This window comes from Ovis aries, chromosome 3 (assembly GCF_016772045.2).
Source record: "Ovis aries strain OAR_USU_Benz2616 breed Rambouillet chromosome 3, ARS-UI_Ramb_v3.0, whole genome shotgun sequence".
Taxonomy (NCBI): Eukaryota; Metazoa; Chordata; class Mammalia; order Artiodactyla; family Bovidae; genus Ovis; species Ovis aries.
In genome coordinates this window covers 221635210-221652680 of record NC_056056.1, presented here as the reverse complement: position 1 = coordinate 221652680, position 17471 = coordinate 221635210, and the positions used below count along the sequence as shown (strand labels likewise).

At 42.2% G+C, this 17471-nt stretch overlaps 2 protein-coding genes across 2 annotated transcripts in view; one reads left to right on the top strand and one right to left on the bottom strand.

Moving 5' to 3' along the window:
* Window positions 1-17471, top strand: part of SMC1B (structural maintenance of chromosomes 1B) — an 83244-nt gene that overhangs the window by 64986 nt on the left and 787 nt on the right. The window contains exons 19-24 of the mRNA XM_012175771.5: window positions 1456-1554; window positions 6950-7106; window positions 7605-7759; window positions 10276-10427; window positions 12382-12451; window positions 15881-15991. Coding sequence (XP_012031161.2) covers window positions 1456-1554; window positions 6950-7106; window positions 7605-7759; window positions 10276-10427; window positions 12382-12451; window positions 15881-15991 — 744 coding nt within the window. The remainder of the gene's footprint in view (window positions 1-1455; window positions 1555-6949; window positions 7107-7604; window positions 7760-10275; window positions 10428-12381; window positions 12452-15880; window positions 15992-17471) is intronic.
* FAM118A (family with sequence similarity 118 member A) overlaps window positions 10611-17471 on the bottom strand; it is a 35101-nt gene continuing 28240 nt past the window's right edge. The window contains exon 10 of the transcript XR_006059502.2: window positions 10611-17183. The gene's annotated coding sequence lies outside the window, so the exon portion shown is untranslated. The remainder of the gene's footprint in view (window positions 17184-17471) is intronic.

Genomic DNA, 17471 nt, shown 5'->3' with positions numbered 1-17471 from the left:
TGTTCTTTCTAATCCTCAGGGGGACACTAGCCTTGGGGATGGAGGACACAGAGTCAGATTTCTTCTACTAGGGAACACTTCCTACTAGAAAGAGGGAAGGCCTCTAGTGGTGAATCCCCTGATTGAAATTTTACAAGTACATCTAGTTGTTGGTGTTTAGTTGCTAAGTCGTGCCTGACTCTTTTGCGACCTCATGGACAGCAGCCATGTAATGAGGGTGCTGTACAAGGTCATCTAAAGTCCAAAACAGAAGAGGCATTGGGTATAAATTGTCTCTTTCCAGAAGGCTGGACAAGGATCACCACATAGAATTAATTGTCTTATGCAATTGTAGGAATTGTCTTACAACTATTGTAAGGTAGAACTGAGATTTCCCTTCCATGGGACGTCTTCAGACACGGGATGAGTTACCTACATCTGCCAGAATTCTCATAGGAAATTCTTATGTTGTGGGAAAGACTGTACCAGATCACTGGTTCCGAAACCCTACTGTGCACATGAAGCCCCTGGAGACCTTGTTTCCCTGATCACACTTCGAATAGCAAGGTTTTAGGTGACTCATATAGAAGCTTAATACAAAGTACAGTGTTGAATCATAAATAGTAGTTGTAAGATTCGAGGGTTCAGTGTTACCCTTTGTGTTCAAATTCCCCTTCTGAGTGAACCGTTTTAGTGTAAATATATTATATAACATGTGGACTTACTTCCAAAAGTAGTTTCATTGGCTTGTTTCAGGTGAGAACATCTGTAGAAGAGTGAGCACAGGGTTTTCTCTTAATTTGTAGGTCTTGCTTTTGGTGTCAGCGTTGTACCAGAAGCCAGCCTGCAGCTGAATAAGTGCTTCTTTACTTGTTCCTTCTTTCCTCCTCTTTCTTTGTTCAGACAGTGACATATATTGACACTGAAATGCATGTTTCCAGCGTTGCAGTAGGCACTGAGACTACAGCAGTGAGTGTAACTACCCTAAATTCCTTGCTTCGCATTCTGCTGGGGTAGAGAGAGGCACAGAAACAAAGTGGCAGACGGTAAAATATTCAAGTGTTTGGCAGTGATGTAGGCTAAAGAAAATATAAAGCAGGGAGGGAAGTAAAGAGAATTTGATGCAGAGGCCTTGGATGTCCTGAGAGAAGGCAGCTGGCTAGTAGACGAGGTAAAAGATGAAGAGATACAGATGTGTAGAGGAAGGGTGTCCAGGCAGAGGGCATTTTGCCAGCCCTAAGTGGATGCATACACGGTCTGTTCAAGGAGCCCAGGTTGGTTGGAGCAGGGAGACTAACACCAAGTAAAGTTAAAGGGGAAGCTGAAGCCAGATCATTGTGGCCTTGCAGGCCTGCATACGGCTTTTTTATCTTCTAATCTGAGTGAGGTGGCCATCAACTGGAGGACTTGGGACAGACACATGAGTAGAGAGCACCATTTTCAGATAACAAGGTAAGGGCTTCGTGTGTTTTTCAGTTGGGAACTGAAGCAGAAGGTACCCAGGCAACCACTGATATATACGAGAAAGAAGCAGCCATTGAGGTGGACTACAGCTCTCTCAGAGAGGATTTGAAGGTAACTGAACGATTGCTGTTATGACTAACTTACGGTAATATTGAATATTTAAATCCTATAGAATAATTTTTAGATGACAGAGCATAGTTTAGGGGGTAAGCAGATTTCCTGATAGTTTTTAAAGAGATAGTATAAACAGAGTGCATATGCAATGCTTGAAACATTGAAAGTGTTTATGTCAGCACTTCCCACTCTAGTCTGTAGAAGACCGATACCATGGAAGACCTTGTCGAAGAAGAAAAGTTTCGGCCAGTATTTTGAGAGGCTGTTCCCTTCTTGAGGATTCACAATGAATAAAAAAGTCATTGAAAGGTCCTGAAACACACAAAAGTAGCCAACACAGTCCAGCATTCTGAATCACCCTGTCGGCGTCTCAGTGCAGTACCTCAGGAAGTGACAAGTTCTTCCTAGCGGCAGAGCACAGACCAGAAATCCAGTTTCATGGTCTCCTTAATTTAATACCTCTGACTCTGTTTCTGTTACCCCTGTAACCATATGTTGCTCTGTGTTTTGATTTTGTCCTGAAGCTGCTTCTTGTATGAGGGCAAAATGACTGTGGCCTTTCTTGCCTTCCAGCCAACACAACCACAACCCTCAGAGAAGAGAGAGTGCCTTTTGTAGTGGTGCTATTCTTAAGATTGAAGAAAAGCTTTTCCACAGAGGTCCAACAGTTGTCCTCTCATCACAGTGTCCTGAATTGGGTCACATGTTCACTCCTGACCAGTCACTGTAGGAGTGGGATGGACTTAGCTTAGGCCAGGCAGGGTTCATGGGCTCTATGAGGGAGACATGGCCAAACCTGGGCTTTGTTAGAAAGGAAGAAATGGAGAATGGATGTCAAGTAGCAATAACTACCACATCTTTTTATTTCATGTCTTTAATATTAATATATTTTGTTAGATTTGTTGAGTTCTTTTATTGTTAATTGTGGTGCTTTGGGAAATCAGAAAATAACCTCTTATCTATTTTATAGTCTGTTCAGTGCTTTCATATTTAATAAGTCCTTCCCTACAACATTACTCAGTAACTATAAATATTCTCTTCCTGTTAATGATTTTTCTTTCCCTATTTAATTTATCTGAAATTTATTTTCATATATAGTATGAGGTAAGAATCTGTTTCTTAAAAGGTATATAACTTAACCACTTTACTCAGCATCTTCTAAAAAATTCTTTCCTCCAATGAATTAAAACACACCTTTATCAGATGTTAAATAACGCCTCTACGGGGTCAAGAAAGTTTTCCTGGAAGGTAATGCCTGCCGCACTTTTTCCCTTCTCTCCTTACTCAAGTTAGTTCTGCTCATGGTTTAGGTTCTAGTTTAAATGTTACCTCCAACTGAGCTATTTAAAATCCTAAAAGATGATGTTGTTAAAGTGCTCCACTCAATATGTTAGCAAATTTGGAAAGCTCAGCAGTGGTCACAGGATTGGAAAAGGTCAGATTTCATTCCAGTCCCAGGGGAAGGCAGTGCCAAAGAATGTGCAAACTACCATACAATTGTGCTTATTTCACCTGCTAGCAAAGTCACACTCAAAATCTTTCAAGCTAGGCTTCAGAAGCACGGGAAGATATTAAGAAGAGGTGGCAAGAATACACAGAAGAACTATACAAAGAAGATCTTCACGACCCAGATAATCACAATGGTATGATCACTCACCTAGAGCCAGACATCCTGGAATGTGAAGTCAAGTGGGCCTTAAGGAAGCATCACTATGAACAAAGCTAGTGGAGGTGATGGAATTCCAGTTGAGCTGTTTCAAATCCTAAAAGATGATGCTGTGAGAGTGTTTCATTCAATATGCCAACAAATTTGGAAAACTCAGCAGTGGCCACAGGACTGGAAGAGGTCAGTTTTTATTCCAGTCCCAAAGAAAGGCAATGCCAAAGAATGTTCAAACTACCACACATTTGCACTCATCTCACATGCTAGTAAAGCAATGCCCAAAAATCTCCAAGCCAGGCTTCAACAGTACGTGAACTGTAAACTTCCAGATGTTCAAGCTGAATTTAGAAAAGGCAGAGGGAGTTGGTGATGGACAGGGAGGCCTGGCGTGCTGCAATTCATGGGGTCGCAAAGAGTTGGACACAACTGAGCGACTGAACTGAACTGAGAGGAACCAGAGGTCAAATTGCCAACATCTGCTGGATAATCAAAAAAGCAAGAGAGTTCCAGAAAAACATCTATTTCTGCTTTATTGACTATGCCAAAGCCTTTGACTGTGTGGATCACAACAAACTATAGAAAATTCTTAAAGAGATGGAAATACAGACCACCTGACCTGCCTTTTGAGAAATCTGTATGCAGGTCAGGAAGCAACAGTTAGAACTGGACATGGAACAGCAGACTAGTTCCAAATAGGAAAAGGAATATGTCAAGGCTGTATATTGTCACCTTGCTTATTTAACTTAGATGCAGAGTACATCATCTGAAATGCTGGGCTGGATGAAGCGCAAGCTGGAGTCAAGATTGCCCAGAGAAATATCAATAACCTCAGATATGCAGATGACACCACCCTTATGGCAGAAAGCAAAGAAGAACTAAAGAGCCTCTTGAAGAAAGTGAAAGAGGAGAGTGAAAAAGTTGGCTTAAAACTCAACATTCAGAAAACTAAGATGGCATCTGGTCCCATCACTTCATGACAAATAGACAGGGAGACAGTGGAAACAGTGAGAGACTTTATTTTGAGGGGTTCCAAAATCACTGCAGATGGTGATTGCAGCCATGAAATTAAAAGATGCTTACTCCTTGGAAGAAAAGCTATGACCAATCTAGACAGCATATTAAAAAGCAGAGACATTACTTTGCCAACAAAGGTCCATCTAGTCAAGGCTATGGTTTTTCCAGTAGTCATGTATGGATGTGAGAGTTGGACTATAAAGAAAGCTGAGCGCCGAAGAATTGATGCTTTTGAAGTGTGGTGTTGGAGAAGACTCTTGAGAGTCCCTTGGACTGCAAGGAGATCCAACCAGTCCATCCTAAAGGAAATCAGTCCTAACATTCATTGGAAGCTGAAATTCCAATACTTTAGCCACCTGATGTGAAGAACTGACTCATTGGAAAAGACCCTGATGCTGGGAAAGGCAGGAGAGGGGGACAACAGAGGATGAGATAGTTGGACGGCATCACCAACTCAATGGCCCCGAGTGTGAGTAAACTCAAGGAGTTGGTGACGGAAAGGGAAGCCTGGCGTGCTGCCGTCCGTGGGGTCGCAAAGAGTTGGATATGACTGAGCGACTGAACTGATTAGATCATAGGAAAGGCAAAGGAATTCCAGAAAAAAAACCTACTTCTGCTTCATTGATTATGATAAAGCCTTTGACTGCGTAGATCACAACAGACTGTGAAACAATCTTAAAGAGATGGAAATACCAGACCACTTTACTTTTCTCCCGAGAAACCTGTATGCGGGACAAGAAGCAACAGGTAGAACCAGCCATGGAACAATGGACTTGTTTGAAATTGGGAAAGGAGTACTTCAAGGTGGTATATTGCCACTCTGCTTATTTAACTTCTCTGCAGAGTACATCATGTGAAATGCCAGGCTGGATGAATCACAAGCTGGAATCAAGATTCCTAGGAGAAATATTAAGCTCAGATATGCAGATCATACCACTCTTACGGCAGAAAGTGAAGACAAACTCAAGAGCCTCTTGATAAAGGTGAAAGGAGAGTGAAAAGCAGGCATAAAACTCAACTTTCAGAAAACAAAAATCATAGCATCTGGACCCATCACTTCATGGCAAATAAAAGGGGGAAAAGTGGAAACAGTGACAGATTTTCTTTTCTTGGGCTCCAAAATCACTGTGAATGGTGAGTGCAGCCATGAAATTAAAAGACACTTGCTCCTTGGAAAAAAAAAAAAAAAAAGCTATAAAAAACTTAAAGTGTTAAAAAGCAGAGACAGCACTTTGCCAACAAAGGTTTGTATAGTCAAAGCTATGGTTTTTCCAGCAGTGATGTATGGATTTGCAAGTTGGACCATAAAGAAAGCTGAACACCAAAGAATTGATGCTTTCAAATTGTGGTGCTGAAGAACACTCTTGATAGTCCTTTGGACTGCAAGGAGATCAAACCAATCAATCTAAAGGAAATCAACCCAGAATATTCACTGGAAGAACTGATACTGAAACTCCAATACTTGGGCCACCAGGTGCCAAGAGTTGACTCATTGGAAAAGACCCTGATGCTGGGAAAGATTAAGGGCAGGAGGAGAAGGGGGCTGCAGAGGAGGAGATGGTTGGATGGCATCATGGATTCAATGGACATGAGTTTGAGCAAACTCTAGGAAATAGTGAAAGACAGGGAAGCCTGGTGTGCTGCATTTCATGGGGTCGCAAAGAGTTGGACATGACTTAATGACTAAACAACAACCACCAGATGGGCTGGATCCCTTCTGCTGCCCCATAGTACTCACGCTTACCTGGTGGAGGGCTTCATACTGTTGTCAACGCCAGTTTGCATGTCTGACTTCCCTGTTAGCTCTTTAAGGGCAAGGACAGAGTAGTTTTCATCATTGAATCCTTATACATAGTAAATGATCGATATTCTTTAATGAACGAGTGTATGCCCATTGACAGATGAATGGATACAGAAATTGTGGTACATATATACTATGGAATATTACTCTGCTATTAAAAAGAACATATTTGAGTCAGTCCTAATGAGTTGCATGAAGCTAGAGCCTGTTATACAGAGTGAAATAAGTCGAAGAAAAAGACAAATATTGTAAATTAATGCCTACATATGAAATCTGCAAACATGCTCCTGATGAATCTATTTGGAGGGCAGCAGTGGAGACGCAGACATAGAGAAAAGGCTTGTGGACACAGTGGGGGATGGAGAAGGTGGGGTGACTTGAGAGAGTAGCATGGAAACATACATATTACCATATGTAAAACAGATAGCCGATGAGAATTTGCTTTGTGACACTGTGCTCTGTGACAGGCTAGAGGGGTGGGATGGGGAGCGAGATGGGAGGGAGGGTTCAAGAGAGAGGGCACATATGAATACCTGTGGCTGACTCATGTTGATTTATGGCAGAAACCAACACAGTATTATAAAGCAATTATCCTCCAATTAAAAAAAATTTTAAAAAGAAGCGATTACATGAATTGTTTACTTTTTTAGCCAGATTGAGAAATATGAAGGTGAAGCATGTTCCAAGAAGGCAGCATCCATGATGCCTGAGCTATGAAAGGGCACAGCCAACCCAGGAAGCCACAGTAGCGCCCCAGACCGCACTGGAGGCTCAGAGAGGGCTGCCAGGGCCAGCAGGGCTGCGTGCAGAGCAAGGGAAACAGGGGCCTTACCCTGAAGGGCCCTGTGCCTACTCACCTCAGCACTTGGGATCTAAGTGGTATGCTAATCATTGCTGTTCTTTGCCAATAACAGGCTCTCCAATCTGATAAAGAAATTGAGGCCCAGCTTAGACTCCTGCTACAACAAGTAGCATCCCAAGAAGATATCCTGTTGAAGACAGCAGCCCCAAACCTAAGAGCCATGGAGAACCTGAAGACTGTCAGAGACAAGTTTCAGGAGTCCATAGACGGTGAAGTTAAACTTTAGTTGGTAGCAAGATCATATTTGTTGGTATTAGGGGTTTTGATTTCTGTAACATTTACCGATAATCCCCCCTGAACTGTGCCTTTGTTTTGATTATATATATATTTTCTTCTGTTATCTTATAGTAATGTACTTTTAATGCTGAATTATTAATTTCTTCCTTTTTGAAAAGAGTTTTGCTTTAATTTAAAAACAGGGGTATTGGTTATTTTTGAACAGTGTCTTCATAGCAGCACAAGAGGCATATTGGATACTCTGCTGTAATTTGTTATTATTGCTTAAAAATGAGCCCTACCCAGAAAAGGGGTCATCAATTTTAATAGTCATTTTCTTGGACTTAATAATAGCTGAGATGTTTTGAAGGTAGACTTAATTCAAGATGGACAAACTCAAAATCTAGCTTAAAAATTGTTTTATGCTTTAAAGTTGAAATAAGAAAAGCCCTTGGTGATCTCCAAAATAAAGAACACTGATTCTCTCTTAGCTTTTGAGGCCAGCAGAAAGGAAGCCAGAATATGTAGGCAAGAGTTTGAACAGGTGAAAAAAAGGAGATATGATCTTTTCAACCAGTGTTTTGAGCACGTCTCAATCTCAATCGATCAAATCTACAAGAAGCTCTGCAGAAACAACAGTGCCCAAGTATGTATTTCTCACCCTCAAATATGAGTAGGAACTTTGTGTTGTGTTGTTTTTCTTTAATGGTGGTAAATCACCATTGCGCTCTCTTGAGCGACCCACTTAACTGGGTAAAGTCAGCTCATGAAAATTGGTTATCACCATGACCTGTGTTCTAGGTCTAGTCAGCCTGGCAAGTCAAAATCTCTGGTCCTGCTTCTTTATCTGCACAATGAGTGGGTTAGATCATCTGGTTTCCAAGTTCTCTTTCAGTCTGGAATTCTGTGATCTGTACTAATTTGACTTTGTAGAGCTGTTACTGGTCTCTGCAGTAGAGTTAGGGTAATGTGGGGGAAAGAGGTTGATGTGGGGTCTGTGGAGAGGGAAAGAACTAGAGGCAGGGTTCAAGTCTAGACACGCCCCTTGTCGTATCGGTCTTTCCATTCCGTGATCAGTATCCACAGCAAATACTGTGCAGTTGGACATGGACAAAAGATGTAGACCAGGTCATATATATTTGAGTTTCCCTCTTTCTCTCGGTATTCTTTTATGACTGACGTAATCTTGAATCATATACTTAGTCAACCAAGAATAACTTGGTTGTGGTGGTGGTGGTGTTTTTAATAAATTTAATTTAAACTGGAGGCTAATCACTTGACAATATTGTAGTGGTTTTTGCCATACCTTGACATGAATCAGGCATGGGTGTACATGTGTCCCCCATCCTGAACGCCCCTCCGACCTCCCTCCCCATCCCATCCCTCAGGGTTGTCCCAGTGCACCAGCTTTGAGTGCCCTGTTTCATGCCTCAAACTTGGAATAGTGATCATTTCACATATGGTAACATACATGTTTTAATGCTGTCCTCTAAGATCATCCCACCCTCGCCTTCTCCCACAGAGTCCAAGAGTCTATTCTTTGTATCTATGCGTCTTTTGCTGTCTCACTTATAGGGTCATCGATACCATCTTTCAAAATTTCATATATATGCATGACTTCCCTGGTGGCTCAGATGGTAAAGCATCTTGCTTACAATGTGGGAGACCTCAGTTTGATCCCTGGGTTGGAAAGATACTCTGGAGAAGGAAATGGCAACCCAGTCCAGCACTCTTGCCTGGAAAATCCCATGGATGGAGGAGCCTGGTGGGCTACAGTCCATGGGGTCGCAAAGAGTCTGACACAACTGAGTGACTTCACTTTCACTTTCATACTGTATTGGTGTTTTTCTTTCTGACTTACTTCACTCTATATAATAGGCTCCAGTTTCATCCACCTCATTAGAATTTATTCATATGTGTTCCTTTTAATAGCTGACTAATAATTTTCCATTGTGTATATGTACCACAGCTTTCTTACCCATTCGTCTGCTGTTGGACATCTAGGTTGCTTCCATGTCCTGGCTATTATAAACAGTGCTGCGATGAACATTGGGGCACACTTGTCTCTTTCAATTCTGGTTTCCATGGTGTGTATGCCCAGCAGTAGGATTGCTGGGTTGTATGGCAGTTCTATTTCCAGTTTTCTAAGGAATCTCCACACTGTTCTCCATAGTGGCTGTACTAGTTTGCATTCCCACCAACAGTGTAAGAGGGTTGCCTTTTCTCCATACCCTCTCCAGCATTTATTGTTTGTAGACTTTTTGATAGCAGCCATTCTGACTGTTGTGAGATGGTAACCTCATTGTGGTTTTGATTTGCATTTCTCTGATAATGAGTGATGTTGAGCATCTTTTCATGTGTTTGTTAGCCATCTGTATGTCTTCTTTGGAGAAATGTCTGTTTAGTTCTTTGGCCCATTTTTTGATTGGGTTGTTTATTTTTCTGATATTGAGCTGCATGAGCTGTTTATATATTTTTGAGATTAATTCTTTGTCAGTTGCATCGTTTGCTATTCTTTTCTCCCATTCTGAAGGCTCTTTTCACCTTGCTTATAGTTTCCTTCATTGTGCAAAAGCTTTTAAGTTTAATTTGATCCCATTTGTTTATTTTTGCTTTTATTTCCATTACTCTGGGAGGTGGGTCATAGAGGATCCTGCTGTGATTTATGTCAGAGAGTGTTTTGCCTATGTTTTCCTCTAGGAGTTTTATAGTTTCTGGTCTTAAGATCTTAATCCAAAAATTAACTTATTTTTTATAAAGTAAGACTAGAAGAAACCTCTTAACTCCTTGAGGGCAGGATTCTTCTCTGTTCCTATAGAACTTGACCCATAATAGGTGTTCCGTAAAGATTTGATGAAAGGACCAGTGGAAGAATTGAATGAAGGCTGTTTTAGTAAGACTGCAGCATATGCTTCTGAACTATGAACAGAAGACCGATGGGAAGATCTTATCTTTTATGTGTGTTAGAATGTTTTCCCTGTACTACCTATCCAGTGAACCTTGTTATCTCTGATTACAAGTAGAGCTGAATACATTATTTACAAGTATTGGTATATTTTTCCATCAAATGGAGAAAAATATAACCAATAGTATTTTGCAGTTCCAAGCTGAACTTTACTAATAGCTTTTTTGATACTGCTAAATAAATAACATGTATTTCAGGCATTTCTTAGCCCAGAGAACCCAGAAGAGCCTTACTTGGAGGGAATTAGCTATAACTGTGTGGCCCCAGGCAAACGGTTCATGCCGATGGATAACTTGTCCGGGGGAGAGAAGTGCGTGGCAGCACTGGCACTCCTGTTCGCTGTGCACAGGTACGGTCACAGTGGGCCCTCTGACTGTGCATCAGGGCAGAGACCAAATGGCCCTTCCTACAGACGGTCTACTAATTACTTGTCTTTATGCAACGTATGTCATACAAAACTATTGTTTCCAGCCAGACAGTTCAGGTTATGGTATAGGCCTGTAATAATTTAGACAGCAAATTTAAGAGAGAATTCAGTCTTTGACAGATTTTTATTCAATTTGTTATTATCAAAAGTTACCAATGTCCAGCTTAATCGAAAAGAAAGGAGAAAAGGGGGTAGCAAATGGCCAGATTTGAATTCAAGATTGCAAAAAAACAATTCCAACAACAAATCCAAACAAAATAAAAACAGCTAACTTTTATGTGATTTTCCTAGTCCACATTCAGAGATCTGCTATTTAGTAAGGAATGTTAGACAAAGTATTTCTTCTGAAAAAAAAAAAAAAAGTTTAACCTCCTCATTTCCACTGATGGTGGTGACATTTGTGTTTGTAAAATAAATCACAGGAAAGATGTTAGCAAAAATTAAAGCAATTAACTTTTCAACGTTCAAAGCACTAGATGAAGAACTATGGTATGGATAATAGAGCCTCTCTATTTTCATGATCATAAAGATCAACACAAGTTTTACAGCCGTTTGTTACTGATCTCAAGAAGGAAAAAGAATTGGTGACGATAGGAAAGCGAAAGAAGATGCCACCAATGCAGGAAGACTTTGAGAGACGGAGGAGGCAGGGACTCGAACAGGAGCCTGTGTGGAATGAGTCTTAGCAGAACTCTATTCCTGGGCGTCACCCCCATCCATTTATTCAGCAGATATTTGTTAAACATTTACTGTGTCGAGTAGTGTTAATGGGCATAGGAGACACCGCAGTGAAGAAAACAAATACCCTGCCTCAGAGCGACTTAATTTTAGTTGGGGAAGACAGATGATAAATAAGGCGTATTAGGAAACTAATTCTCTAATATAGAGACCATTAGAAAATGACAGATGCTGTAGAGACAAAGGAGGCAATGGCAATAGTAACAGGGAAGGGTTTGCAATATTAAAAAGTCTTCTGGGAAGGGCTTTTTGAAAGGGTAATATTTGAGCAAAGATTTGAAGAAATTAAGGGGTCAAGTCACATGGGTGGGGTGTTCTAGAGGAGAGTTCTAAGGGAAAAATATTCTAGACATAAGAAATGAGTGCAAAGGAAAGCACTGAGGCCAGAGTGAGCCTGGTGCCTGTAGAGAACAGACTGTCTGCAGCAGCAGCCGCCGCAGGGTTAGGGAGCTATGGTAGCAATCAGGGCGGAAGATGGTGGCAGTTCAGACCAGCATGGGAGCAGACACAGTGTGGGGTAGGAGGGAGCCTAATCAACTTAGAGGGATAAGAGCTGCCATTAACTGAACTGGAGAGGAGCACAGGAGGGGTGGGTTTGAGGGTAGGTGAAAACTTTGATTTTGCTTGAGTTTGAGCAGATACCCACGTGGAGCTGAGTAAGCCACTGGACCAGTGAGGCAAGGGTTTGAGAAGTCACAACTGTCAGTAGAAGTGTGAGAGCATTCCATCTATGAATAATACTTAAAACATCGAGAGCAGATGAAATCATCAAAGAAGCTAGTTAGATAGAAGAGTGCTCTGATCACTGAGCCACAAAGGCACCACAGTGTCAAGAAGTTAAGAGACTGTGGAGTTGGCAGAAGGGACTGGGGCCTGGAGCAGTGGGTGGGGCAGGGAGTGGACCATGGTGTCCTGGACATCAGAGGAAGTTGGGGAGGACCGCCCTGGTTCCATCCACCTTCCTTTGAAGGGATGTGGACTGGGAATTGAGCGTTGTATTTATTGACATAGAGGCCACTGGTGACCTAGACAAAGGCATACGAAAGGACACGTTTTATTTATTCTGAATACTCTTAGTCCTGTCCTCCAAGTCTCGCAAAACAAAGTTGTAACTGACTTGATTGTAATTTTTTTCTAGTTTTCGGCCTGCTCCATTCTTTGTTTTAGATGAAGTAGATGCAGCCCTGGACAATACTAACATTGGCAAAGTAAGTTCCTTTCTGATTTAACTTCCAGTACAGTGTTTACAATTCAAGAGTCAGGATGCAGTCAGAAGGCAATTTACCCTGAACAAACATAGTTTGATAGTTGCTGTATAAAAGCAAAATCTAAGTTAAAAATCTAAAAATAAGATGCTTCAGGGTAGTAGTTTTCACTCAGGGTTTAGGGGACTCAAGTAAGGGTCACTGTGCTGGACCCACAGCACTGCTGCTGAGTGACTTCCTTTTCCCCAAATCTAGGTATTGGGACTTAGAGGGTCCTTAAAAGTAGACCACATGGCAAATAGGACCAAATTAGTTGTTTACTGCTGCTAAGTCGCTTCAGTCGTGTCCGACTCTGTGCGACCCCACAGACGGCAGCCCACCAGGCTCCCCCGTCCCTGGGATTCTCCAGGCAAGAACACTGAAGTGGGTTGCCATTTCCTTCGCCAGCGCATTAAAGTGAAAAGTGAAAGTGAAGTCGCTCAGTCGTGTCCGACTCCCAGCGACCCGGTGGACTGCAGCCTACCAGGCTCCTCCGTCCATGGGATTTTCCAGGCAAGAGTACTGGAGTGGGGTACTGTTTAATAAAGTCCAAAATAACATATCTAAATAAAATTCCAAAGGAATTAAAGTTCAAAATTTTGCTCCCCTTCATTTATTAAAATGTCTCCAGTCAGTTAGTGCATTTGCACATAATCCTGTTTTCAGTATTTGAGACCACGAGGGAACTAAGGACACAACTGAAAATCAGCCTTAAAGATCCGCCTGTGACAGACTCTCAGACGTCTCAGCCATCTTGACTGTAAATTTCGGACTTGACTGGAAGGGTGACCACAGGATGGAGGCAAACACTGGCAGCCCCATCACTGCCCAGGCTGGGGCGGCCCCATCCTGCAGAGATCCTGGGCCGTGGTCCTATTGCCAGAGCCATCCATTTCTGGAAGGAGACGAATTAAACTCCTGGTTTTGATTCTAGGTTCATCAGCCTTCCAGAAGTGACTGGACTTTGCAATTATAGCTGTTTATAAGGAGGCTGCCCTGGTCGTTGGAGAAGGAAATGGCAACCCACTCCAGTATTCTTGCCTGGAGAATCCCAGGGACAGAGGAGCCTCGTGGGCTGCCGTCCACAGGGTCGCACAGAGTCAGACAGGACTGAAGTGACTTAAGAGCAGCAGCAGCAACAGCTCTGGTCATGCTTACAGAGAAGGTCTCTAGTAATTTGTTAGGTTGGCATTCTGGGTTATACTTTAGTCTTACAAACTTGGTTACTGAGTCCAACTCTGAGAGGTGTATTGAGTCTTGGGCACCACCCTGAGTCTCTGCAGTTGACCTCCCTCTCTCTCTCTCTGTTGAGCCTCTTGTGTGATCCTGGAAGATGCAGGGACTTTCCAGGAGCTGCAGCCCAGGGTAATTTCTGGTGGGAGCAGTGTCATCTTCAGCATTTCCAGGCTGTATTCATCTAACCCAGCTCTCTCTAGGGCCTTGCTGTGTGAACATGTCACTGCATACATAAGAACAGCACATGGAGGCCACACCCACAGAAGCTAGGAGCTAAATCCAGAGCCCCCTGAACCTTGTAGAGAACAGGCCAGAGCCACGTGCTGTGACCTGCTGGAGATGTCGGGATGGCTGGGAAAAGGAAACAGGAATAGAGAGTCTTGGTTCATCTCTCTGGAATGCCAGCCAGTCTGCATCAGCTGCTTGGACTCCGAGGCCTGACTCATTTGGGAGAATTTCCCCTCAGGAGGTTAATTTTAGCACTTTGTATCCCCTATCCTTTGTGTGGGGGGCGGGGAGTGGCCCTATCTCTGCGGACTCCAGACATTCCCCTTCTCTTTGGAGGGGAGCTGAAGTGTATTCCATTGTTGTTGAGTCAGTTGTGTCTGACTCTTTTGTGACCCCATGGACTGTAGCCTACCAGGCTCCTCTGTTCTTGGGATTTTCCAAATAAGAATACTGGAATAGGTTGCCATTTCCTTCTCCAGGATCTTCCTGAACCAGGGATCAAACCCACATCTCCTGCACTAGCAGGCAGATTTTTTTACTGCTAAGTCACCAGGGAAGCCCAAGGTATCCATGTGAAAATGAAGTCGCTCAGTCGTGTCCGACTCTTTGCAACCCCATGGACTGTAGCCTACCAGGCTCCTCCATCCATGGGATTTTCCAGGCAAGAGTGCTGGAGTGGATTGCCATTTCCTTCTCCAGGGGATCTTCCCGACCCAGGAATCGAACCCGGGTCTCCCACATCGCAGGCAGACGCTTTACCATCTGAGCCACCAGGGAAGCCCAAGGTATCCATATCTTCTAGCAAAATTTAGATGTTTGTATTAGTGGAATCTTAAAGAACTAGGTCTTATTTAGTACTCTTTTCTATTGGCACCTATCCTATGTACTAAAAACCTCTTAATTTCCAGTTTCCCTTTGAGATTTACATTCCCGGTACCCCACTGCTGAATCGAGTATGAGCATGATGTAATATGAGCAACTGTGAAGGAGCTTCCACTCCAACTTGTGGTCAGGGTACCCAACCCTTATCACACGTGACTCCTAGCAAAATGCATGGCTTGCATTTCTGCATCCTGTCTCCTCTTCCATTCTGTCAACACCCTAAGACTTTTTAAAGACCTGTCTCACAGCGGCTACCATTGCTTCTAATGGGGGAGTTCCTTCCATGAATTCAGCCTCTTAGCCTGAAGCATTTTCTCCCTCTCATCATTCACCTCAACTGCTGACTCATTTCCTCAACTGAAGCTGCCATTCCTGCTTCCAAAATATGTCCTTCATTTCTTGAGTGCAGTCAGGAGAAGACATACTGTAAGCGTGCAGAGAAATCCAGGGTGTTGGCAAGTAACCGTTAAAACTATAGTTTGAGCCCAAATTGTTCTTCATAATTTTCCAAGTTCTGAGTAGTCTGTCCACCAAGACCCATTTCTTTGCAGTCTGTCTTGTTCTTATTCTCATTCCTTGGAATTAAGTCTTTGAGTTTCCCTCTAACCAAATGAGTTGATTATGGATTATGAATATATATATAATTGCCATATTTTTCTCATCTTAAGGCTTTGATGGCAAGATAGGAAGTTGGAAGTTTAAATACCACCCTTTACCCTAGAAATATCTGAGTGGTAGTTTTATTGTCAAGATTGATTGCCTATTCACATCATGGTATCTCAAGTTAAGAGTTTTATTCTTAAAAATATTCTTCCAAGTTTTCAACCATAGATTTAATGAGCCTTATATATTTTTTTTACTAACCTCTTATTTTACAGTCTGACTGTTTCCATTTCTATAGTGGATTTATTGAGTTTACAGAAAGAGAAGTAAGTGCCTCATCACCTAAAATGGGCAGATTCAGAGACCTGCAGAATCTGTCCTCAAAGCCCCCCAAAAGGAGGCCTTTGCTTACTGATGAAACATATGCTTTCTGTTTCCTCCCAGGTGTCAAGTTATATTAAAGAGCAAACTCAGGAACAGTTTCAGATGATAATCATTTCCCTCAAAGAGGAGTTCTATTCCAAAGCTGATGCACTGATAGGCATCTATCCAGAGGTAAAGATAAAACAGATAAAGTCAACTTATAGTGTGTCCTGACACCACAAGTTCCTAGTATACTGTTTGATTTCTGCAGTTTATTAATATAGGCCTAAATATTTTTTAGTCAAATGAGACTTCATAGTAACTACTTAGATATTTTTCTATGGCAGTACAGAGAAATTTAAGTTGTATTTTAAGTGAAAAAGCAAATAGAAAACTGTACAACATAAGTATAATTTTGTTTTTAAAACAATAGTGCACATTAACTTACACAAACTGTTGATATTATCTTCCATATTTTTATGTTTGAATGTTTTAGCAACAACAAACGCACTGTTGTAGAACTAACAAGGAACCATTTATCCTCTAAAGCTACTAAAAGAAAAAACAAAGAATTTGACAGAGTTCCAAGTTGTATAGTAATTTCTGTAATTCAGTTTCTTAAGCCATTGGAAGTCCTTAGCTGAGCTAATGGAGCAGAGCAACTCATTCAGATCATTCAGTTCTTGGACAATTAGGTTTTACTTCCTGAGTGTTCCTTTAAGATAAAAATTAAAGCAACTGTACTCCAATAAAAATTAATTTTTAAAAAAACTGAAAAAAAAAAAAGCTAAGATTAAAAATAAATATCCCTTCCTGTGCCTAGATAATGTCAGGGGGTCACTGGAAGAGAACTGGAAGTTCTCACTGCCAGTGTAGGGGAGGGGTGAACTCTTCAGGGGTGAGCCTAGGTCTCAGCTGGGCCCTGTCAGCCACACCAGACAGGTCATTAATGTGCATCGTGCGTACACGTGGGCACACCTAGCAGTGGGTAACTCAGAGGGGGCAAGAACTTGGACTTGTAAGCCAACCCTAGGCTAAAAGAAGCAAAAGGGCCTTGCGGCTTCTGGGAAGGGAAGGCAAGCAATGGGACAGTGAGCTGAGAAAGCACAGTAAACAAGGACTGTTCAGTCAGATTTGCTTTGCTGATTCAAGTGCCTTCTCCACTGAGGAAGAGTTCAAAGTGGAAAGTATGTCACCTTTTACAAAGATGTAAATTTCCTTTACAAAAGGGAAACTTGTGCTCAGCTTTTAGAGCTTCTCCTGTACCTGCTGGTCCTCAGTAGCCTCTAGCTCATAGCAGTCCACATGCAAAAGAGGCATATTTCTGGGTGGCATATTCTGGTGCCTTCAGTTCAGTCCGGTCGCTCAGCACAAATGATGTTTTCTATGAGGGAAAAAGTACACCTTGCATGGATTAAAAATGAAGAAAGATGAGATCTAAAATCTATCATCAGTATTTCTCCAGAGTATCCCTAATAGGGCGCTCAGGACCCCTATCTGCAGCCCTCTCTACTGTGTGCCTTTTGCTGCTCTGTGGACCCTTCATGTCCCTAATCGAGCTTCCCTTTCCCCTCTCGGTTACTCTGCCTTCCATGAGACTGTCCATGCTTCCGATGTCTTCTGACATCTGTTCATAGAGTTACTTGTCCGGTCGCTCTGCAGCCCCATGAAT